Source organism: Tachypleus tridentatus, chromosome 13 (genome assembly GCF_004210375.1).
Source record: "Tachypleus tridentatus isolate NWPU-2018 chromosome 13, ASM421037v1, whole genome shotgun sequence".
In the NCBI taxonomy this organism is placed as follows: Eukaryota; Metazoa; Arthropoda; class Merostomata; order Xiphosura; family Limulidae; genus Tachypleus; species Tachypleus tridentatus.
In genome coordinates, this window is record NC_134837.1 from 237760750 (window position 1) to 237786360 (window position 25611).

General features: G+C 32.7%; 2 protein-coding genes across 4 annotated transcripts in view; one reads left to right on the forward strand and one right to left on the reverse strand.

Moving 5' to 3' along the window:
• LOC143236596 (complex III assembly factor LYRM7) overlaps positions 1-4993 on the forward strand; it is a 33723-nt gene extending 28730 nt beyond the window's left edge. For both annotated transcript variants that reach the window (XM_076474896.1, XM_076474897.1), the window contains exon 6: positions 1875-4993. In XM_076474896.1, the coding sequence (XP_076331011.1) occupies positions 1875-1902 (28 nt within the window). In that variant the 3' untranslated portion in view covers positions 1903-4993. The remainder of the gene's footprint in view (positions 1-1874) is intronic.
• The window catches only part of LOC143236595 (uncharacterized), a 40035-nt gene extending 15008 nt beyond the window's left edge, over positions 1-25027 (reverse strand). Inside the window, exons 1-5 of one of the 2 annotated variants that reach the window (XM_076474894.1) lie at positions 24611-25027; positions 17900-17927; positions 15232-15337; positions 7959-8044; positions 1872-1958 (exon numbers count right to left, since the gene is read on the reverse strand). In XM_076474894.1, coding sequence (XP_076331009.1) covers positions 1872-1958; positions 7959-8044; positions 15232-15337; positions 17900-17927; positions 24611-24613 — 310 coding nt within the window. In that variant the 5' untranslated portion in view covers positions 24614-25027. Of the gene's footprint in view, positions 1-1871; positions 1959-7958; positions 8045-15231; positions 15338-17899; positions 17928-24538; positions 24558-24610 lie in introns of those variants that run through there. The other variant, XM_076474895.1, reaches the window with a different exon arrangement.
• Between the last annotated feature and the right edge of the window lie 584 nt (positions 25028-25611).

Sequence of the window (25611 nt, forward strand, 5' to 3'; positions counted from 1 at the left end):
ACAGCCTACAGCATGATATCTATTTACATGTGTGTGCTGTCCTGTGGAATCTACATCACTTACTAACTGAATTTCTCTATATTCTCACACAGATATTTTTCCCTTGAATATGAAAATAATATTCCAGGGGAATCACCAAGTTTTCTTGCAGTTTTATATGTTGTGTTGACTATATTATAAAGTAATTTAAGTGCTGCATATCTTCAGCAGGATTGTATGATTTCATATAACTATTGTAATAAATCCTGAGGTTTCTGTATCATTTAGTGTTTATCCACAATAAACTTGAAGAAAAAACATGACTGAATTAACTATATTTTTATTTGAATAAGAGATTATCTCTCTATTATACTAAAAGCACAAAAGCAATGAATGTCAGAAGGGCCCTGAAATTTCTTCCATGTAAGTTTTGACTACTGAATCCCTATAAAGTGTGCACTGCATGTACATATATGAAAATGAATAAGTTATATAACAGGAAGTATTAAGCTAAAACATGTCATCCACATAATTCTTGAGTGTTACTACGTGTCAAATGAATATGACATAGCAAAACAAATTACTTTGCCTTGAAATTATAAACATGTTTTATCGCAACTGGAACTGCCATTAAAAGGGTTAAACCATGCTGATAGTAAAAAAAAAATTAAATGCTGAAAATATGTAGTCTGACCATAGCAAGTTTAAGCAAGGAAATTTTATTAATGTCTTTTATAAATAATAATTTACCTCTCAGTAATGTATCTGCAGTTGGAGTTTTTAAGTATTCCTTTATTGATAGTTTTGTTAAAAGGATCTTACCTTGAAAACAGATTTTAATTCACATACTTCATAGAAGATTTAAGGTCTAAAGAACTTCATTACATCTATCTTTTAAAACAATTTCTTAATAAACTAACACTCTGCAAGTTGAGACAATTTTATGTAGATCTATTGCCTTAAAAGAATAACATATTAGTGTTTTACCTAGCAAACTTTTAAAAAATATTTGTGATCAGACTGATGATGCTCCAATAGTCTACAGAAGACCTATATTTTTGTTAGATTTTCTTTATTACAAATGTGTAATTAAAATAAACAAATACCCTTGAAATATAAAATTATATAAATGGTGATTGCACTGTGTTTTGGATATAGTTGCATGTAGAGTTTGAATTTTTTAAACAACAAAAATTTTAATTTTTGCTTATAGTTAATTAATCTACAATGTCTTTTTAACTCTAGTAAAATTAAGTGACTCAATTACAAATTCTTCTAGGAAGTTTGAGTCACTCTTGTTTAGATTAAAAGGCTTAAGATTTTTGATTTTTTACAGTATTTCAATGATATTACTGACAAAAGATGAAAGTTTAACTTGTAAATATGTAGCAAAAGTTATAGTTCGATATCTTGCATAATCAAAAACAAAATTAAATCTCTTATGCACACAACTGATAGATTACAAGCAGACTAATGCCTAAAAATGTATCTCAAGACAACTGGTATGGGTATTAAAATAAAGTCAAAACACTGTTCTCTACTTTATTTTGATAAAAGTTTTAATACCCATACCAGCCATCTAAAGATACACTTTTACTTCAAGTGGGTTTCTCGTCATCACATATGACTAATGCACAGATATATCTATCTATCCAATTTATGTGATTTCACCAAGGATTATTACAAATAGTAAAACTGACAGTAAACAATATCCTAACAAAAAATCTGATGAGGATCTCTGAATCTATGTACACTTTAAAACTAAAATATACATATGAAATTTCAATGATAATAATGGTATGTTATAAGTGATATTTTCTTCCATCAATGTCACACACCAAAGTTTATTTTATTGTTTTGACATAATCATTTCATTCTGACTATTTTCTCACCAGGTCCAGCATCAATATTCTTCAGTTCTAGGCCAGAGTCTAAATCCCACAACCTGATGTGACTGTCTAAGGAACTAGAAGCTGCAACTACAACAATAATAAAGCATGTATTTACTATTAACTCATAACTACATGTGCATATAAAATGTCCAATCAGGGCTGGATTAAAACCTTTATAGGTCCTCAGTACTGAAAAGATCATAGTGCCCTATATATATCTAATTTAAAATAAAAACAACTTCATAAATTTTATATTAATCAAAGCAGACCTGGTTCAGATGAGGATAAGTAATAAAAAGAGAACAAAAATGCGAGAAGAGTTTGTAGTGACATGTAAGGAAATCTAACAAAGTTTTGATTTTTCCCATGATGCCTACTTCTATGATTTTTTTGAAATATCAAATATCAAATTCTTTCAATTTTTTTTGGTGTCCCTGCTTTGCTGGTTCCCTAAATATGTACTTAGTCTGTCTATTGGGTAACCCATGACTGTGCTCAATTACTTATACACATGATTTATATGAAAAACACCCATGTAATTTTAAAACCACACAACATTCACTGCAAAGAATGCACAAGGGTACATGATTTAACCAAAGTACTTTTGAGGTATTGATTTGCATACGAAAAATCAGTTACTGACTGATAAAATTTTCATAAGCTGAAACTATATTTCTTTCTGATAAATACATACTTATTTTCATAAATAGCTTTTCTCAATTTATACAGCCCTCTATATATACAAATTTTCACTCAGCACTAGCCTTGATACTCCCATGTGTATTTAATAAACATCAGCATGTTATTATGTAAATGATCATGCATCTACACTCCACCATAAGAGTGTGACACAATTCCTGTTGTCACTAGTGGCCTGTCTTCAATACAGCCAAAAACCACTTTAATATTAATCAATACATACAAAACCAACATTGAGAGAGGGGAGGAATGGTGAAAAATGAGAGGGAAGGTAAGTACCTAATGGAACACATCTTCAGTTCAATAAAAGTTAACTTCTGATATGATATCTTACTTTCACTCACAAGTAGTTAGAATCCCACACTGACTTAGCAGAAAGTCCAGTGAAAAAGTGATCCTCCTTTAGAAAGCACCCAAAGGAAGACCATGGGGAGTGTAAACAGATACAACACAACACCCCTGTGAAAGAACACACCACTTTTGAGCCAGGTATACTCTTTGCTCATGGAAAATTGTCTCACAAGAAGGGACCTCTACAGCTTAAACATGTGTGCACATCCAACACAATTATCACCATAATTTCCAGTAATCAACATCCAGGGATGGCAGGAAGGTGGATAGCAAGATGGGGTGCATCTCCAGTCAATTAGCATATGGCATTAGGAATGCATAATTTAGTATGTGTTGATATATATGGATGCCTGGTACAGAGTAGCTAGGACGTGTCCAACCATAAATGGAAGATTGACTTCAACAAACACTAGGTGAACCATGATAGGAATATCTGGCTCATGATAGGAAGAAGGTTCTCTACCATTCACCTTGGATATGGAAACTGGTAGGGAGGATGGTCTTCCATAACAAGAATCTGCATCATCATAAACACATATCCAACACAACCAGAACCACAGTTCAGAGGACAGTAGAAAGGTGGATAGCAAAGTGAAAGTGAATCTTTAGTCAATGAACAGGCAGCAATGGGAATGTATCATCCAGTCTGTAGTAGGAAGAAGGTACACAGCTACACGTGAAGAAGTGTGTTGATGGTCCAACTTCAAATATTGCTATATTCACCAGCTACTGACATTCAAGGAATGGTAAAAAAGAAGGTTCCTTAGTTGAAGGGGTGAAATGCATGTTGGAATAATGCATCATCCAACACCTGATAGCATATAGAATTGTACATTAAGTCCACCATAGGATAAGCATCAATGGCATCTAAGAACACCACCATCCTACTTTCAACTGAGTGGGAACAAGCACACTCAGGAGGAAGCATCCACAGTCCACCACCCCAACAGTTAGAAACTGGAAAATGGTAAAGACTAGGGGTAGGGATCAAAGCATATTGACACCTGAATGCAATCAGTCCCCAAAACAACTCACAGGAACCCCAATACCTGGAGAGTGAGGAACTAATAAATACTGACCAAAAGGCTTTTCATGAAATTCAGGAGTCATAGGAAATGGAAGATAAGGATAAAATATAACAAACCTGATTGACTGCTTCGAGAAATAGGAAAGGAGGCCTTGGCACAGCTCTGAAACAACACACATATGTGAGGCACATGCAGGAGGGGAAAATATGCTGTTCAAATCTTCATCCTCATATTCAGACAAACTTTCACCTGGTATGTGAGAGCACTAATCACATAGTTCAGAAGACTACATAAAAGTAATTAACTTCTGAGAAACCAGAACAGTTACTTCATGAAGAAATAAAACTTGCTCGGGTGCTATTAAAGTGGCTAGTAAATCAGCTGTAGTAGATGCCACATGGACTTGTGAGTGTATGACCAGTGAAGTTAACCACAAAAAACAAAATGTATTCCCCAACAGTGATCTCATGCCATTAAAAGTCAAAAAATAACAGTGAAAACATTTTTTACAGCCTAATAACCAACACAAAACTTTATAAAATAATAAAATGTTTAGATGTAAGACATAAGCAAAAAATATCTTAACATCTTTATTTCCAATCAAGAAGAGATTTTAGGCTGCACAAAGGGGATGGTGCTAGTGAGCATGTTTGTGTGTGTTTTTCTTATAGTAAAGCCACATCAGGCTACTGTGTTCACTGAGGGGAATCAAACCCCTTATTTTTGCACTGTAAATCCAAAGACCTACCACTGTTTCAGCAGGGGACAGGGGTACTAGTCAAAACAGGAATCATGTTGCACTTCTGTGGTGGAGGGTTGCTACATAAAAGCATGTAGATGTCTCAAATGAATACACATGAGCTTGTGGCAGAAGAAAAGTTACATGTACAGAGGGCAGTATAAATCATGAAACAACATTTGTGACAACAATAAAATAATGTACTGAAATTGTAGTTTTTAATTAAACTTTTCTATGCACATTTTTACACAAAATTACAGTATGATTAATTACAATAAAGCATGCATGGTCAATTTTTTCTTCAATTGGTTTTGGTGTATGTTTTGGTTAATTTGCAAATATATTCAAATGTGTAAAGTTTTTGTCTTAGTTACACAATCTAATTACATGACAAACAAAATATTTTATACAAAGAGAGCACCTCAAAAATACTGAGAATATATTATTAAATAACATTGTATTGGATTTAACAAAAACAGCTTTCCATTATAATATATGTGTGTTGTCACAAATAATAATATACACTATCATCTAAGTTTAATTATCAGTAACCAACTAATCTGTTTTAATATTATACAGTAGCTGTTTGACATTGTTAACGTTCAAATGTCCCAAACAGAGATTACAGAGTATTAATGATAAAGATGAAACCATGGTTAGTTCTCCATGTTGCTGGTAATATCAATCATCAAACTGAATGTAGATACAAAATGTTTTAATTCAACTATTATGGAGATTGTTGTTTGGGTGGTTTTATTAAATTCTCAGATATGATGAAAATACAGTTATAATATGGCCACATACACATCACATACAAGGTTCAATTTATGAACAATGTAGACAAACAACATGCCACAATACATTTCACAATACAGAAAAAAACAAAAAACTCCCCTTTCTTTACCTGATGGTTAACAAAACACATGCATCATGTACCACAGTAGTTTACAGAAAAGGCACAAATTTTACTAACTACCTCAAGAGTAAACCAAATTATTCCACATGGTGTAAAAACATGCATCACACAATGTCTAATTTCTGGGATGAACAAAATGTGTAATACTGAAGAGTTAAAGAATAATGAAGAAAAACAAATCACTATAACCTTCCTTAACCTAGGACAATAGTTAAGTAAGATAAACACAAAGAATGAACAGAGGAAAATTACAAATATACACATTTCAAAGATCCTATAATTCAGTGTTCTTAAAGAGAAATGTAAAACACCATCATGGAATTGTCAGAGTGAATTGTGACAATTTTTCTCCTCAATAATTACAGACCTTGAGACACTGCCCTTTTGACAGCAAAAAGCTTTAAAGTATTGATGTTAAAGGAAATTTTGTTGTCCATCTATAGGCTCTGGAACTCCAGACTGTTGATACCTGCACACCATATCTGAGATGAGACATTTGTGAAGAGATGAATCTCGGGCCAAGTTTACAGTAGAAGAACACTTATCATAGTACTGTTCCAATCTAACCACCACTCAAGATCAAAGATGCTGATCCCAAATGAGGAGACTAGGTAATTCAGTGAATTGCTGTACATGATCCTTGGTTGCACAGTGTACATTGAAGGGATCTCATGCATGCTTGTCCAAAAAAAAGAAAAGAAAGAGAGATTCAAGTGATACACACATCCCTGAAAGAAAAGAACCATCTGTGCAGTTGGAGAAGTTTGTCTACTTGTTCCACAGCATTGAGACAGATTAACTCAACTCAGATACGTGTTGAGAAAGACACCCAGATAAACAATATTTTGACTTGGAATGAGAATAACTTCTTGGCTCTGATAATAAAGCCTGCATTGGTAGCTTCTGTGTGTGTTTTCTTAAAGCAAAGCCACATCAGGCTATCTGATGAGCCCACTGAGGGGAATCGAACCCCTGATTTTAGTGTTTTAAATCCAGAGACATACTGCTGTACTAGCAGGGGGTGGTAGCTTCTGAAAAAGGAATATGGGTGTGACATTCTGCATCTAAAGAGAAGGTTTCAGGATTAACCAGACATCCATATAACAGTGTGTGCATAAGCCTAAGATATGAAGGTGAAGAGAAAAAGCTTATACTATTCTGCAGAACACACGTGGTGACGATGATAGTCTGAAGGATACAGCATTGAACTGCAATACCTGACCCTTGTACACAAAATGTAGAGAGCAGTGGAATGATTTTGCTATGAGAATGTGAAAATATGCATTTGCAAAAACAAACTTGGTCATTCGTAGTCCAACAAATGGATGAGATGAGAAAAATTGATAACTGGATGCCTATCTCCCATCTTCTTGGGCACAAAACAAAAACAGATGAAAATAAAATCTCAGAAGAACTCTCTCTACTTTCCCCTTACAAACAACTTTCTTAGCCTTGGAATGAAGGTCCAAAACCTGAAGAACTGTTGAAATTGAAAAACTATACATTGAGGGAATAATGGTGATAGAGATGTGAAGTGACAGACCCACAATGGTACAAGAAACTTCAGCACCAATGGATCTGTAGTAAAGAACTTCCATACATCCAGATCAATTTCTATCTCACCTGAAAGTGACTCACCCCCCAACTGTTGAGTGGTGGTGGACATCAGAAGTGGGACAGGGAAGGTCTAATTAGCCTCCTTGTTGATAACAGTAACCCAAGAATTCATGGTATATATTGACGTGTCATAATTATATATTTTTTTGCTTTTACAAAAATCAACAAAGTGACATGAAAATTGCTCCAAGTATCTCTTAACAATCACAGTACAGAGAAACCCAATCCTACATGTACATAGTACCAGGATAGAAAAAATGTTGAAACAGGTGGAGATCATCACAATATAAATACCAGCAATAGTAATTAAGTGGGATATAAAACACTGAAGCAAGCAAGAAAAAATTAGATGATTGCTTAGATGAGCAAAGGAAAAAAACTCCATCATTAAATAACAGCGAATGAGTGAGAGGAAGTAGGTGTGTTTTGGAACAAATTTTAGTTGATTTTCATTTTGTGACTTAAAATTGCAGTTTAAAATACAAAGGTATAAATATGATCATACTCTACTATGTTTACAATTTATCTCACTTAAGTCAAACAAATAATTTGTACATGTATAAATCAATAAATCTACACTCAGCTTTCATGTAATGTTAATTATACACCCTCAAGTAACGTATAGCTAAGATATCTCATTCAGTTAGTTCTATCATTCTACTAATTCTTAAACATGTGATGTTTATTTATTAATAATTGTGTAAATCAGAGAAAGTACAACAATAAAATAAAAGTACCTGTGCCTTCATGGTTGATATCAACAGACACCACACCCAATGCATGTCCCTCCAAATTATGCCTTAATTCCAACCTTTCTTCATTCCTAGAAACAAATATTTGATGCCAAAAATTTGTGTATGTCTACATATATTATTCTGAAGATAACTACTTAATAGAAAATATTTCAATATTCGTAATTCTTAGTCATTGTTAGAAACTGTTTAATGTAATGAATACACAAATCAAACAACAGTAAGATGATTTTAAAAATTAAGATGTTCTTAAAGTCATAATTTTCCTACATTGGAAATGTACATGTAATAGGTACATTTATCTCCTCTCATGTACACAGCTATGACCATTCAGTACTGGCCACTTTATGCAAAAATATTTTTATGCATTACAAGCCTTCTATCTCCTCTCCATTGGAATTAACTGATTTCAATGCGTCTCTCATGCAAATCATCATATGTCAACTCCCCACTTATAAGTGTGGTATACTCTCATAATGCATGTGATTCCCTTTATTCAATTGTACTCAACTAACATGTTGCAATTTTGGCAACAATTCTCTGTTGCGAGGAAGGGTTGAAGTGTACAAGGAGGTAGGTGCTTATCAGAAACAAGTGGAGAAATGGGGGAGGGGTTGGTGCAGAGGAGAGTCTGGTGGAATAATACCCAGTGTAATAATAATAAACAGTGTAAGGAGTGACCACAAAACCCTATTTTTAAAGCAGACCATATAGATTTGTTTCAATGCAAGACATTGCAGGGAAGAGCATTCACCTCCTTCTGATTTACACCCATGTAGTCCATGAGTGGGTACAGTCCAGAACAGACAAACTTATGAAGCATATTCTATTGTACAAATACACCTACAAGTGATCTTATGGAACACCCATCTCTACAGAATGGACAAATATATAGGTCCAATCCTGGCAGAAAACTTCAACAGCCAAAACAAGACAATGAAGAACTGGAGACCAAAACCAAGGCACTTAGTGGTTAATGGATGTAACAAAATCCTCAATGTGAGGAATATTCCACAGAAGTCAAAGCCACTCTAAAACAAAAGGGTTGAGAAACCACTCCATTAAATTAATGTTGTCTGAACAGGAATCCAATCCACGACAAGAGGAAAAGCACCCAGAACAAAACATGCAACGATATGAATATCAAACACATGGGCCGAAAAAGAAGATCCAATGTATGAATACAGATGGATGAAGAACAGATGCAACCACTGGAAAAAAGTCAGAATGGATCATTACCAGACAAATTATGATCAGATAGAGAAAATGAACCAAAACACGACCTACATCAAGAAGCTCAAAGACACTGATAAGACTTCTTAACAACAGACTAAAAAATCAATCTTCCAGTTGACCAACCCATAATCCCATCCCCAAAGGGATGGATTCTTGAAATGTCAAAAACCAGATAAGGAGGAAACATGACACTCATTGATGTACAAATCTACCTAACCACCAACTTGATCAATGACAAGGGTAGAAGGAAGGATAATAAGAGCCAATAAAGGATCCCAATTAAATTTAACTTCTTGTGAAAAGCCCATGAAAGAGCCCATACATATGAGCCTAACCTCTGGTGACAAGTCTACCATGGAAGATTACACCTCACAAAGTCTATTTTGTGGATGTGATCTTCCATGGTAGACGAAGGCAAGAAGAAAGGTAAGCCTGACAGATATGTGTAGAAAACACCCAAATAAACAAAATACTGGATAGGCTGCAACAAGGATTTCTCCAACTTGATTAATAACCCACTTCAGCCACTTCCAGGAAAAGTTGATAAGTGTAACAGGCAGACTCCTATTTATAACAAGCAAATAGTAACCAGTTGTCCAAAGAAACTGGAAAACATAATCCAAGAGCATACAAGTGACAAACAAATGCTTTGAATGCCCAACGAAACATATTGGGCTGAAGCACCTCTAAAGGACAGTGTACAAAACCAAGAAACCAACCCATGGATAATAAACCAAAGAGATGTTCACAAGTGACAAAATATCAAGACATGTAAGTAAGCATTTAACATTCCTCTTTATCATCAAAGAGAAAAAGCCTACCTAAGAGTGAGATACAACTCTAAGTAAAACAGAGGAGAATGAAAACTATAATGAGGTAGGACAAACCTATTACAGGCCACCTCGGTGTGGCAATAGGACAACAGACATCCTGAAGAAAGATAATGAACATATGCAATGGCCTGCATACACAAAAAATCCTATACCACCTCGGACAGACACAGGCTGGTGGCAGGATCCCAGATCATTGGGAAGGAAAAAGGTATCCGAGATAAGGAGATGGGAAAAAAAATAGTAGGACAAGTCCCTCTGATAAAACCTAAAAAAACCATGGAACTATAGTGAAAAATCACCTAAGGGTAAGGATACCATATAGTCTAGCTCCCAGTGGAGCAGAGCACTCTGATTAGTATCCTGTACTGTTGGTGACATGCTCATCAGCACTCAATAAAACAATGAGACAAGAAACCTCTAGAAGGAGGATAGGGATGGGAAGGGAATAGGAGTGTGTCATGTTGGCAACTGTGGAAAATGTGCAACCAAAAAGGAAAGGGTTGAATGTTGACATACAGATTACAAACAAAATTCCAAAATCTTAGATACATAATCAAAAACATATCACTGGGGAAAAATATAGAAATCTTGAAAAGAAAGCAGCAGAAAATATACCCCGGTCAAGATTAGCTGACAACCCAGAAAATCCCAACTAAAGCAAAACCACGTGCATAAAGGGAGAGCAGAATATGATAAACAGGTCAACATGAAGGTAATAAGAAACAAAAAAAAGGGGGAATTGGATAAAACATAATATACCTGTAAAATCATGTTGGAAAATGCCATATTAAACTTAACTGATTTTTAGGAGGAAGAGGGAAAACTTGGCAAATCTGGTAGTATAAAAAGATTGTCAAATATTCACCAGCCCAAAGAGGTTCAGCTTCTTCAGGAGGATTAGTGATTTACTCATATAATGAACAATCTAATGATGGATAATAGAAAAAGAGATCCATCAATGGGTCTTCCTCCTCCACAACCTATCAAAATACTGCTACAGGTATAACACCCAAGTGGAAACCCAAACCTCAGAATTCATTGTAGAAATATATAAATCAAACAGAAGTGTTTGATGTAGAATATGCAAATGTGAGAAGAAAAAATAAAGACTGAGAAATTAAGTTAAATTAAAAGATTTCTTCAGTGTAGAGGAAAGATTATAATGAAGAAGTCCTACCAGGAAATTAAACTATTTAAATCATGCTTCACAAGAACAGCATCAAAATAAAAACATCTGAACAAAAGTATTGCTAAACAAGAAGCAATAGTTCTGTAGAATTGAATAAGAGGGGTCACATGCATCATGAGAGTAAATTGTACTCATATTTGTGGAGGGTTGACACACCATGATCTGCAGGAGAGATGCACTGCAATCAGTCAATTCCAATGAAGGAGAGATGTGGCGTGAGTAAATAATGTTTTAAATTATAGAGGGCAGCACTGAAAGAAAATAGCTGTGAGAGCAGGTAATGTACCATATTGGAAATAATGATTTTCCTCTTGTAATTTCACAAAAGTACCAAACAAAATACAATTTTAGTTTAACAAGTTTCTGTAGCACCTTAAAAGCAATTATATACTTTGTTACAAGATAAGATTTTTGAAAGTTCAAATGTTTTTTTAAATGTTGTCTTTTTTTTAAGTTAATATTATTTTCAACATTGCACACATAGTATATCACAGTTTTTTGGGTAACAATAACATTTATAATATTTATTACATTTGTATATAAAGTAAATGTTTTAAAAAAATCCATAAAAATACAAATTCTTGTGTAACATACCATTATAAATCACTTTCAACAATATAAGTGATATCTACAAATTGATGTATGCATTTTAAATCAATCACATTTAAATTAATTAAAACATACACAGTTAAGTAAATTATTTCTGCTAAACTCAGTAAACATATACAGAGATCTTTACTACTGTTAACAAATCAGTGACAATTACATAGTCTACAATAAAATTAGTTTTCTTCTAGCATTTTTGAGACTTGCTGTTGTAGATAAACTTATGAGATATAAACCAAGAACTTGAGATGCACTCACATGTAAAACCTCTAAGACATTAAGCCTGCAGAGTATAGCAGTCAATCCACCATTTTGGTGTGTTCATTGTGCTTCAGGAACATAAAGTATAAAATATATAACATGGTGTTCAGTGTTGACTGCAACACATGTGACTAAAATTGTTATCTTCCATGTGCAAAAAAGGAAATTTGTTTCATGATATCTAGACATACAAATCTGTTGGTTCAGATACTAAAGGAAAAACATCTTTACTTGTACTGTTACACCAGAAAAAGAATGTGACAGGTATTCTAGTTTAAAGATATCTGTCCTCAGACGAAGCTTGAAAACAGATATAAGTGGGCATGCTCAGAAAATATTTCACTTCACCCTGCATATGAAACTTTAAAATCTTACTACCCGGAAAGAAAGAAAGAAAGAAAAAAACAACATATATATATATATACGTATGTAAATACAGTAAAACATGTCTTAGCTGAAAACTGCATAGGGTGGAAACCTGTACAAGCCAGAAATATCAAAATTTTGCAGCATTATCTTACGATTTCTCTTATAAAAGGCCCTCTATATGGCAGAACCTGCATAACATGGATGGAAAACTATCTTTCACCTACCTCATCTATCAACAAGTAGGATTAGAACCTGAGTAAAGCAGAAAAAATGTTTTTGATGAAATATTAATTTCCTATTTAATTAATAATTTGTTTAAAAATTAATAAATTCTCATATATTTTGTTATAGTGAGTATTGGTTAAATATATTCTGTTCTTTTTTTCCTGCCGTCATTATTTTTGCAGTTAAATTAGATTCATGATTTGTAGAAATATATTTGTCTTTTAAGTGCAAATTCTACTCTTCAAATAATTCTCATGAAAAAAATTAATTTCTACCTTCCCTAATTTTAACATTCAGGGAATGCCCTCATTTCTTAAAAAAAGCTGCTAAATACCCTCATTTTTTATGAAAAAAACTATTAAATATGCATGTAATCTTTTAATGAATCCAGGATTACGGTCAGGGTCAAATTAATTGTCATTACAACCCAAAGGATATTGCAAATGCAGACAAAACAGCTTTGTTTCTCAGAGCTCTTCCCAATAAAATGTTGCGGATTAAAGGAGGAAAGTGTTCAGGAGGTCGCAATTCGAAAAAACGACTGACTGTACTTTTTGGTCGCATTTGCTGATGGAAAATTAGAGAAAGCATGGGTAATAGGTAAAAGTGAAAATCCATGCTGTTTCAAAAATTTAAGGAAGAATCAACTTCCTGTAGAATGAAAAGCAAATAATAAAGCATGGATGACAAGTGTTATATTTGAGGAATTTTTGAACAAATTAAACAAAATAATGGAACAAGAAAATAGGAATATTCTACTTTTCCTAGATAATGCAATTTGTCACCCAAAAGTTCAAGTTCCAAGTGTTCGTTTAGTCTTTCTACTTCCATATACAACATCAGTTCCACAACCATTAGATAATGGAATTATAAAGTGTATAAAATTGAAATATTGAAAACTGATGCTTCAGCATATTACTGCAAACATGGACGACCGTAAGAGAGCATCTGAAATGACCATGAAAATTGGTGTGTTAGATGCAATTGCATTTTGAAATCATTCAATCAAATGCATAAAAGATGAATGCACAATAAAGTGCTTTCAAAACTGTGAATTTATTCTTGATAATGGAGGAGATTGCAGAGTTGTTGTTTGTTATGATGATTCTAGTGAAATCCACTCTGATTGAAAAAGTTGATGCAGATGATTCTGTGAACATAAAGTTTTTTGAAAGTTGACAAAAATGTTTTAACAGAAACTGACAAAATTGATTTAAACTCTGTAATACAAGCACAAGACGGTAACAGTGTGAGGGATTCAGATGATAAACAAAATGGAAAAGATAGTGAGGAAATAGAAATTCCTACTTCATCACAAGTGTTAAGTTATATTAATGCTATCAAAACTATGTGCAAAAATGAAGGGGAAAATGAACTTCCTGAAAAAGCTGTAGAATTGGTGTTCTCTTTTAACTGCATGAGAAAGCCCATTAAAAAAATGAAACAGTTGAAATTGGACACTTTCTTAAAATAAGTTTAAGATTTTGTGTACTTACGTATATTTTGAATGTCTATTTTCGTTCTTATTCTAATAAACATAGCACAAATAGTATAATAAATCTATTCACAAACATCTTATTTCCCTTGAGTCAAACAAGTATAATGTTCCACTCAAAAATTATATATAATTAAGGAAATGCATGTTCACTGTGTAAGCCACAAAATCTGCTTAAGCTGGAAATTTTACTTTTAGCCTATGCAATTCCACCTTAGACAGATTTTACTGTATACACACACATACACACAAGCAAGCAAACATCGGCAGAAAAAAAGCTGACAACAGGAATCAAGCGACGAGTGTGAGCATCACAAGACCAATAATATGGGACTTGGGGTCCATCAGAGCAGTGAGGATCTGTAGATTTTTGATGTATGGAAAAAGGGAGAACCCCAAATTGTTATACTAGGTCACCTATTGCTCCTCTTAAAAAATACAGACATAAATCTCTTAAATCAATTACATTTCAAACATACACATCCCAAGTTATTAATCAGTTATAAGTCATCTCACAAAAGCCAAGCATACACATTTATTATTAATTCAAGAAACCACATATCTAGTTATTGAGACATTACAACAAACATTAAGCTACTCATGTTACTATTTAATATTGCATAATTTCCTAATATAGGGTATTTTACATTAAGAAATGTTCAAAGGGCTACACTTTTCTTAAATAATTTGGCTGGTGATGTTCATAAAAAATAAAAAAAAACTAATATTCAGTCATGGTTTATTACAAATTAATTTACATCTATTGTGACAACAACAAAAATTCTTCATATAATCATGGAAGAACAAAATTTTACATTCCCTAAAGGTAACCTGGTGTGAACATGCTTTGCAGTGTTTATTTATTTAGTACTTCTGCCACCAAAAAGTATCAGTCTAATAACTAACATCATATTAGAAATAAAAACAATTATAACAAAGTTATCTTCCTACAATAAACTCTGACACTTCTGGTTAATTTTTTTGTTTGAATAACAATAAAATATGGGAAATAATAACAAAAAGTGATGAAGAAATCTGACTCACCAAACCCACGATTTTACCAGATCATCAACAGACCCAGTAACAATATGATTCCTTCCATCCTTTTCATTTTTGGCCCAAGCACAACTCCAAATACTGTCATCATGAGCTGTTGATTTAAAATTAAAAAGATTAATCAAAAGAATAAAGCAGTATCATGACTCTATTTTGGGTCTATATGTAAGAGAAAAATTATATTTCAAGACCAATTTCTTTTCATAAGGTGCGAATAATTCCCCATTACTCTGAATACCCCCCCCCGATATTTTTTGCAAATTTGAGGATTTCCAGGAAATAACTTTTGGCATGAAAAAGTTACACTCTTAAAATTGTGCCATTTTACACACAGTTTTAAAAAAACCTTTAATAATGATACCATATTGTGTTTAAAGATATACTGTGTCTTCATCACTCAAATGCCCTTGTCACTACATTCACCAAATATATTTCTTCCCAGTCACAAAAACTCTTTGGATATATATGTCCTATTTTTTTTAACAATCTAATTACACAATTCTAATTAACAGTCTCAAGATTAGACATTATATATCTGGTCTTTAAAATTGTCTTTTATTGTTCACACCAGATGTGTGTTAAATTATAAGAATACTGTCAGCAAGCAAGTTGTTGATTCCAATATGAATTAAGAATAGTCTTAAGAAAAGCTATTATGTTCAAGAATTTATGCAAACAAATATTAATTCACAAATACAGGCATTTATTTGATTACCCTTAGTTCTTATGAAAAACTTGTAACTCAACTTTCAGTGCACTTTTATATCTTAACATTGTATATAAATCACTTGACTGTTGTCATAGAATACCTAACTGAAAAGTTATTATGTATTCTTTAATTTTGACATGCTTGATATAACATTTTGGTTTTCTCAGAGCATACTGATACATGTAGTTGTAACTTAATCCATGATGACAAGAAAATTATGTATTTAAAAATGGCTGGTATGGGTAGAGAAAGCACTAGTAGAGGTGCAAACAATGTTTCGACCATCTTCGGTCATCATCAGGTTCACAAAGTAAGAAAGGGTTACTGACAAGTAGCTAACCACATGTTTGAAAACGGTTGTGTATCTGAGTGTAAAAATGTAGAGGGTGTGCTTAGATGTTTGATTATATTTATTAATATAGGTATAACGGTGTTCCTTTGTGTTGGTTTATTTTGGGCTTGAGTTGTTGTATAAGTAAGGCTTCTTTAATTTTGCATTTGTTTATGTTTGTTTCTTCATTTAGTATTTGGGTGTTTTCTATGGTTATGTTGTGTTTATTTGATTTGCAGTGTTCGAAAACATATGAAGGTGACAGATTCTTTGAATCTGGTTTCATATTTTTTCTACTTGTTTCTCCAATATAGAAGTCATAGCAGTTATCACATCGTATTTTGTAAATAATGTTGGTGTTGTGTAGTTTTTACATAGTATGGACCTTAGTTTTGTGCCTGGTGTTTGAATAAATTTGGTATTAACTGGAATGTCATTTTGTTGCTAGATTTTGTCAAATGTTGGTTATTTTTCTGCTGATGTCGAGAATATATCGTATGCAGCAGTATATGGTTTTGTGATTTTTTAAATAGTGGGGTATATATACTTTTGTTAGTTTATTTTGCTTTTTGTCTAGGTGTGTGCGTATAATGTTTTCTACGGTTTGTGGAGGAAACTTATTGATGTTGATGATATATTGTTTTATTTTGTCTAATTCATTGTTAATTTTATCTGATGAGCATTGTTTTGTGGCTGTGTTTATTTGGTTTCTTAGTATGTTGAGTTTTTGTTTTGTTTCGTGTACTGAGTCCCAAGGAATGTACAGTCCAGTATGGGTGATTTTCGGTAGATTTCTGTTTTAACTTGTGTATCGGTTCTTGAAATTTTCAGGTTAAGAAATGATATTTGATTGCTTTTTTCCTGTTCATATGTGAAGTTAATGTTGGGATGTATAGAGTTAATGTGATTGAAAAAATTAAGTGCGTATTCTGTAAATGTGAATCCCCGCAATCATGTTGTCTACATATGTGTATCAATATAGTGGTGGATATAATGCTGTGTTAATTGCTTGTGTTTCAATTTCTGTCATAAAAATATTGGCTAGAACTGGTGAAACTGGACTGCCCATTCTTAGGCCATTTGTTTGTATATAGTTGTGGTTGTTGAACATCAAGTTTGTCTTCATTGTGGTGAATTCTAAGAGGGTTGCTAAGTGGCTGTTGGGAATGTTTATTGATAGATTAGGGTCTGCATACAATCAATGTGTTAAATAACAGTTAACTACTTATCATTAATACCAGAATCTTGTCAATGATAGTAATTAAAAAACAAAAAAAGAAACAAGTCAAATGCATAATCACTGATACACAAACATATTAAAATATTCAGTGCTATGTATTATGCTTTACTTGAGGCAAGACCCATGCGAAAAATATTATTTTGTGTACATATTTACACAGGCAATCATGTTATTAGTGGAAAATCCCATTACCATCATATTTGTGAGAGCACAAGTAGTCAGAGAATGTTTCATTATGGGACAAATCACAAGTGAGAGTAGAAAGTCTTACGTACAGTGTATTGTGACTATAAACAAAGTTCTAATTACTGCCTCTTAATTGGTTTAGTAACCTACTGGAATTTGTAGCACATTTAAACAAATGAAATTAACTTACCTTGTTCTTGTTTGAAGATAATGGAATACTGAAAAATATATACAGATAGTTAAAACACTAATCATGGGTTTTATATTCATATTAGCATTAAACAGTAAATATATGTTCTACAATGTGCTTTTTAACATGTAAGAAGTATAAGAAAATCTTTGAAATATGATTGAATGGATGGCAACTGCCTGTTGTAGAAACATAACTATATTGGACAAAGTTTCAAAAATCTTTTGCCTTGATGATCAGAAACCTGCTTGAAATAAAAATGTGTCTCTGAATGGCTAGTATGAGTATTACCACTTTTACTGATAAGCAGAGAACAATGTTTCAACCTTCTGAGATACAATCTTTTTGTCTTCATGAAGACTTTCAAAACATCATCCTCTATAGCTGTGTTTTTACAACTGGCAGTTGCCATTCATCCTTCTAAATTTCATCATGAATACTTTGTCTAAGTAATCTATCAAAGAAGAAAGTATTTTTTAAATTTTTAATAGAGCTTATCAGCACTGTAAATTAACATTTTTAATATTTGTACAGACACAAGTAACAAGCCCATACCAAAATTACATGTAGGTGTATCTACACACATCACAGTTTTTGACATAAGCTGTTATTTAAGATTCTGTACACCAATACACACTTATACATCTAGTGTGACTATCTATTATATATATATATATAACTACTGAACCACACAACTTAATTGTTTCAACACCAGCATTTTTTTCACTTGTTTCTCTACCACATTTTGACTGATAAACATACTGACTTTTGTTGTAATGTAGCTTTTTTAGAATTGCTTTTACCTTACTTCCAATTTATCACAAGGTTTGGTAAGTTACCAACTATAAAAGGTGATATATGATTTACCTCGTTAGTGGTATGTATGGTTCATCAACAATGGTCATCTCAAGAAATAACATTTAATCTTAATAAATCTTTATTATACAAAAATAATCTTGTTTTAGTTTACAATAAGTCTGAGTAACTTTTTTAATGCAAAGGTGGTGTATACTATATAAATTCCAACATCTTTATTAAAATTACTTTTCACCATAATTTCCTAAATAAAAGGTATATATGCAATGCAAAAGAATAGAACACCAAATAAAAATACAAGCTGGTAGCCTCTTTTATATAAAAATTATCAACATGATCTAATTTGCAGGTGTCAATGTAGAGCCCTCCACCACAGTTGGTTAAATAAGTAAAATTAAACACAGAATAACTACCATTCTGTGAAAACAATGAGGCATGTAAAATGTGCAGTTCTATACATAAGTTTGTCTTTAAATTATTCTATTACTTTAAAACAATCACATCAAACACTAAAGCAATAATGGAAAAGGCTAGATCAAGAAATGGCCTAATGGAGAGCATGCCCAGAATATGAATCCAAGGATTCACAGTTCATATCCCAAAGGAGCCACAGATGCACTATTCAACCAGAAATGGTTTGGCTATGAGTTGACAATGGGCACTCTCATAAGTTCATAAATTCAAAATTAAGAATGCCTATGTGTAGATAGTCCTTGTTAGCTTTGTGAAAAAAATCTGAAATAAATTTTAAAATGAAATGTTATCCTGGAGTACAATTAGTCAGTGGTAAAGCCATGTTTATGATGCAACTCTCTATCAATACATTATTATATATAAAAACTTCAGAGATGTTTGACATGTTTCAACTCTCATGATTGTCTGGAGCCTCTCCAGCCATTAGTTTTAGAGCACTTGCAGTAAACTACAAATGTTATTTTTAGAGTAGAGCATTAAGCTTTGACTTAAAACAACACAAAAACATGTACATTACTATTTATTTAAGTCTTAATAGACCATCTAACCATAATAAAAAACAACAGCTACAAATATCCACAAGCCCTTAGTTCATATATGATTTTAAATACATTTATTAAAAAGACACGACTCAAATAGGAGTACACAAGAAATCATGAATAATTTCACAAATGTTCTTTGTGTTGCCCATGTACAGCAAAAAACATATAAAATACAAATTGGTGCTCTATGATTTGTACACAATAAATGAACCATAATGCTACAAATTAGCACTTTTCTATACTCACATGAGAGAAAATATCTTGATGTAATAAACTCAGTTTAAAGTATAGAACTTTAAAAGAGATTCAGACATTTTGTAACAAATATTTAGTTACTGGACATTTTGTTACTACTACATTGTTACTGGGACAACTTGTGACAAATACATTCTAGTTGCAAATACTAATTTTATGGCAGGTTGTTTTTAAAATGTAAAATCAACTGGTGACAATAACAACAAATGCTAACAAATAATAAACTGTACAATCATTTTGGAACCATTCAAAAATTGAATAATGCTATGGGGGTGACAAGGGGGTTGGTCTAAGCTTGTATTATGTTGCATTTCAGGGAGTTCATGAACAATGTTGCATAAAAATAAATTTCAGTGAAAACAATTCAGGTCTGCAAAAACATTTACTGTAATTCAACATACTTTGATTTGAATTCAAAATAACTTTAATAACTTGCTCATTTGCAAACATAATATACATATATAGTGGTGAATCTAATAACAAAATTCCCCAATCACAAAATATTTTAACAAAACATTTCATAATGATGTTATATTAACTCGGACACTATAACAAAATGTTTTTCACAAGAGAAAGTCCCTGTTACAAGGTGTCCATAATGAAATTTCCCAGAGTCCTCAAAAATGTTCACAAAGCAGTTCACATACTAAAAGATTTTTTTTACAATAGTCATGCACAATAAAGGTATGTACCCAATGTTTTGAAAGGTGTACATTATACACTCCAAAATAACAAGGAAATTTAAAGAATTTTTAAAAAATATTGAATTTGATACAAATGTAAAATGTAAATCTTCTATATTTATTTCACTTACATATATGTTAAAAATTTTTGTATTTAAAAAACAGGTTCTACTAGGATCTCAATGGAGATTTTTCTACTATGGAACTCAAGCATGGAAATTAGCTAAAGTTTGATACACGTAACAGTACTAATACTCCAAGACTAAAGTAACTAGAATGTAGTGATAGTATCATGTGCTTGAAATACTGATGGTTACAAACATGAAAGGTTAATGTTTAATGTCTGGTGTGCAGTACAAGCATTCTTCATTACTGCCTTGAAACTGATGTACACAATTGTATTTTGCATTATTTCTAAACATAACTTATTTATAAGTTTATGATACTTATTTTTAAAACTTTAACTATACTGAAAGATTGCTAAAATACTTTCACTTATAAAGGTAGGAATATGTACTTTGTTGCTCATGTCACTATCGTACTTTTATCAAATAATTCATGTTTTACTAAAACTGACTAACTACTCTGTTGATGGTTTCTAAGACCTTGAACTGAATTTAATCAATTCTTTTTTATGAATATGATTGAATTTAAAACAAAAATATGAAAAACTTTAGGTCTTTAGTAGACAACATAAGGTGTTCTTTTGCATAATAAATTGCATACCAGGTTTTAAATTAACTTCAGCATCATAATACCTGAGATGTAACAACAAAATATTTTTACTAGAAATTACTGCAGCTTAACAATTAGATAGCAATATACCTACCTTGTATTGACAGGTTAATGAAGTACATGAAATATCCAAAGTAGCTATTCACATGTGACACTGTCAGCAGACATTGTGGCTTTTCATTTATGCTCTTATCAATAAACTCTGAGACTATTAGCATGGCATTAATAAATACAGTACTCATAAATTATGTAACATACACATACATATAAATGTAAAAAATGGCAGTTGCCATATGTTTTGATAGGAGTGTTCTCAAGTTATGATGATTTTCTGCATGCATTTCATGGGTATCGTGGTTCTCAATTCACAAACATTTACAAAAAAAGTAGTAAGTCTTCTGACTGTTGTAAACAGCATTGTAACAAGAACGCATGCTGTAAACAATGCCCTTAATTTTTTGTGGAAATAGATTAGACTTCCATAAACAGATGCAAGAATATCCAAACTATTTCCAAAGGCAAATAACCACATTAAAAGTATGTTGGCTTTTTCTAATAATATGTATAAACCTAAACTAACTGCAATGCAGAGAAAAGTTAAATAATGTGCTAAGGCTGAAAATCTATCAATTACTGCTGTCTCACACATGAGCATCCTTGATGCCCAATACCAAGTATTGGTACAGTTGAGGAAGAAAATTGTGTATCAATATTGTTGGCAAATATCATAAACTTGATACATATTCAAATTCAATTAACTTCTAAACTAAAATTAAAATTTCTTGATGCCAAGAACTAAATACTGGTACAGTCACAAATTGATGCAATCTTGAGTATCTAACTCACTTTTATTATGTATAACAATGTATGTCAGGGTATTTATGTTGACTGTAGTTTATGTTTAATATTTATTACACATCAAACAGATGTTATTTCTTTCATAATTTATAAACATAAAACACTGTTTTCTAATTATTCCATCTTTTACAAATTACAATTACTTGAACTAAGAAACATCATAAGTCTGACATTGTTGTATAACTTATCAAAGAAATAATTTAACTTTTGGTGCTAATTCATTCAATTTAAATGCTATTATTAAAAGTAACTAACTTGTAAACAGTAATGAAGCCTGAATAACAAGACTGAACAAGTCATAATTAATTGTAAATTGCATTAAATGTAATGGTGTAAAAGCCCTTTAGCTTTCCAGGCTGACAAATAATGGTACCAATAATTAATTATACTTGTAATTATGTTATGCCTGTTACCTTTTCTTCAGCATTTTCTTCTTAATCTAGTCCCAAAGTTTTCAAGAATTAAAAGACTATATAAAAACTGAAATCAAGCACACTGTATTTCTCATATCCAATACTGATAACACATTTTTCTCAGTCTGGAACTCTTCATACAATGAACACAGTATTGGTCAGAATACTGATATATATATATATATATATATGAAATTAGCCTAAATACTAGCTGGTCAAACATTTAAGACCATACCAAAAAGAAGTCCTAAACAGGGTAGGAAATGCTCAACAAGAGGTCTCAGTGGTGAGTTGCACGGCCATCATTGCGAATAACTTCAAACATTTGCTTTGGCATGGTCGATATAAGCGTTTGCAGAAGGCTGGCTAGAATGTTATTCCAAGTGATGAAAATGACTTCATGAAGATCATGCACTGTTTGGAATTTACGTCCACTTCTATAGACTTCCCTTGCCATCCACCCCCAAACATTTTCAATGGGGTTCAGTTCAGGCAAACACGCTAGATGGTCCAAAATGAATCATGTTATTTGCCATAAAAAAGTCCTTTGTCCTGTGGACATTGTGGATTGCAGCATTGTCCAGCTGAAAGATCCAGTCATTTCCACACAAGCGAGGGCCTTTAGTCAATAAAGATGCTCTCTCCAACATGCCAATGTAGCCAGCTGCTGTTTGATGCCCCTGTATAACCTGAAGCTCCATTGTTCCATGGAAGGAGAAAGCACCCCAAATCATGATGGAACCTCCTCCACTGTGTCGTGTATAACATGTCTCTGGTGGAATATCCTTAATGTGCCAGATTAAATATTTTCTCATCAGAGAACAAAACCTTTGTCCACTTTTCTACGTCCCATGTTTGGTGCTTCTCAGCAAAGTTTAACGTGGCTGTTTCATGGTGTGGAAGGAGGCGTGGCCTTTGAAGATGTTTGCAGTTTTTAAAGCCTTTCTCTCGTAGATGTTGTCTTATTGTTCTTGAGCTGCATTCTATGTCCATAAGGGCCTTAACCTGGTTCAATGATCATTTGGTGTCTTGCCAGACAACCCATCAAATCCTCCTGCCAAATGGCAGCAAAAGTTTCTTGGGCCGACCACTTGAAATTCTCATTTCGTATTATCCCTTCAGGGTCTTTTAAGAAATTTGCAACAGCAGTTTTACTACACCCAATCTCACCACCGATGGCACGTTGAGAGAGACCTTGCTTTTCAAGCTCAACAATTCTGCCACATTCAAACTCTGTCAACTTTTTAGCCTTTGCCATGTTTTTACCCAATGTAACACAGAAGATGTCAGTGGGAAATGTTGACAATGCTAATGCTTGAACACAAATGACTAAATTTCGTTGTGTGTTTACTGGTACACGCTTCATTTCAGTATGGTCTTAAACTTCTGACCAGCTGGTATTTAGGCTAATTTCATGGTGTTTACATTTTCCCTATTAAATGCTAAAAAAGTTTTATTTTTATTTTCCCTTTTCTTATTTTCATTTTTCGAAGCTCTAATCAAATAACTCGTTGAGTCTAACAACGCAAAATGCATATTTTTTCTTTAAGTTCACTGGCCTTAAGATTTTGGCCAGCAGTGTATATCGGTCATTTGGTACAACTGGTATGGTGGTAAATACAACGTACAAGCTGGAGAAGCATGAGTATAATTACAGTTGTCATAATATATTATGTTCGGCCTACTAATATTATATAAACAATATCTTACAAAGTACAGAGTCAGAGGCATTGTCAAAAGGTACATTTCAATTTCCATGCATTACGACTGACCGTAGGCATACTCAGTATATTAGACATATAAATTATAATCTGATTTTTAAATATTCAGAACACCCGGTATCGGTCTTTGTAGTAAACATACCATTCAAACTAAAAATTACAGACGACTATATTTAGCTTACAGTATACGACAATGATTTGTTGAACTACATACCATCCTTCAAACTGCACAATCAAATATTCACGTGCTCAATAACTTTACAAATTAACAGGAAGTAGACTATTGAAACATAATACTAAACAAACACTTTTTTTTGCTTTTTTTTTTAAGATACCCTACACACTTTGGGTTGCTCAGCGAACTCCTTACTTGTTGGATTATAAGTGAAGTGAAACCTAATTTATTGGGTTGAGGAATAATTCGTGAGCGTTTTTTCAAGTTAAAAAAATATATTCATAAATGAAACGCTTTCGCAAAATATTTCAAGTCATTTGGTAGATAATTTTTTGCTCTAATAGATGGTGTGTTTGATTTTTATATGTCTTTAATTTTTGCTTTCATTTTCAGTTCATTAAATGGAATGTCAAGTGGACAAAATCGAGCATTTTCGACACCATCTGCTTTTCGCATTTAATTTCTTGCAATTTCGTTTAAAACAATGCATACTATATACCTAGGTATTACATGAAATAAAGTATCATAATAAATGTTTTGAGTGTAATGTGTTCATGCATTGAAGTATTGTATAGTCTTGCATGTAATGCTTGAATGAAATTATTTAAAAACGCTCACGAATTATTCCTCAACCTAATATTTTGTTTACCAGTCTGCCACTTAGTGCCCGAAAAGATGTATTCTTAAAATTTGATAATCTTGACACATACGTATATATACAAGCGAGCGGTTTGCCTATAGAACACATTTAGGCGGCCATAATAATGCAAATTTAATGCTTGAACCACTACTTCGCACTTTCAGTTTAATTATCATTGCTGCAATAATGCAAATTCAATTTCTTTAAGCAAGTAGACCTACTTATTTACGTGTTATAATGTAAATCAGTACCAAATTTGGGGTCCGTTTTCGGGGAATCTAAGCAAAAGTCTTTTCGCGAAATATACTAGTTTCCTAAGGATTATGTAAACAATGTTACCAAATGCGAACCTCGGGGACCAGCCGATTCGTTTGGCACCACTGAGAAGTTGAGGAGTTCA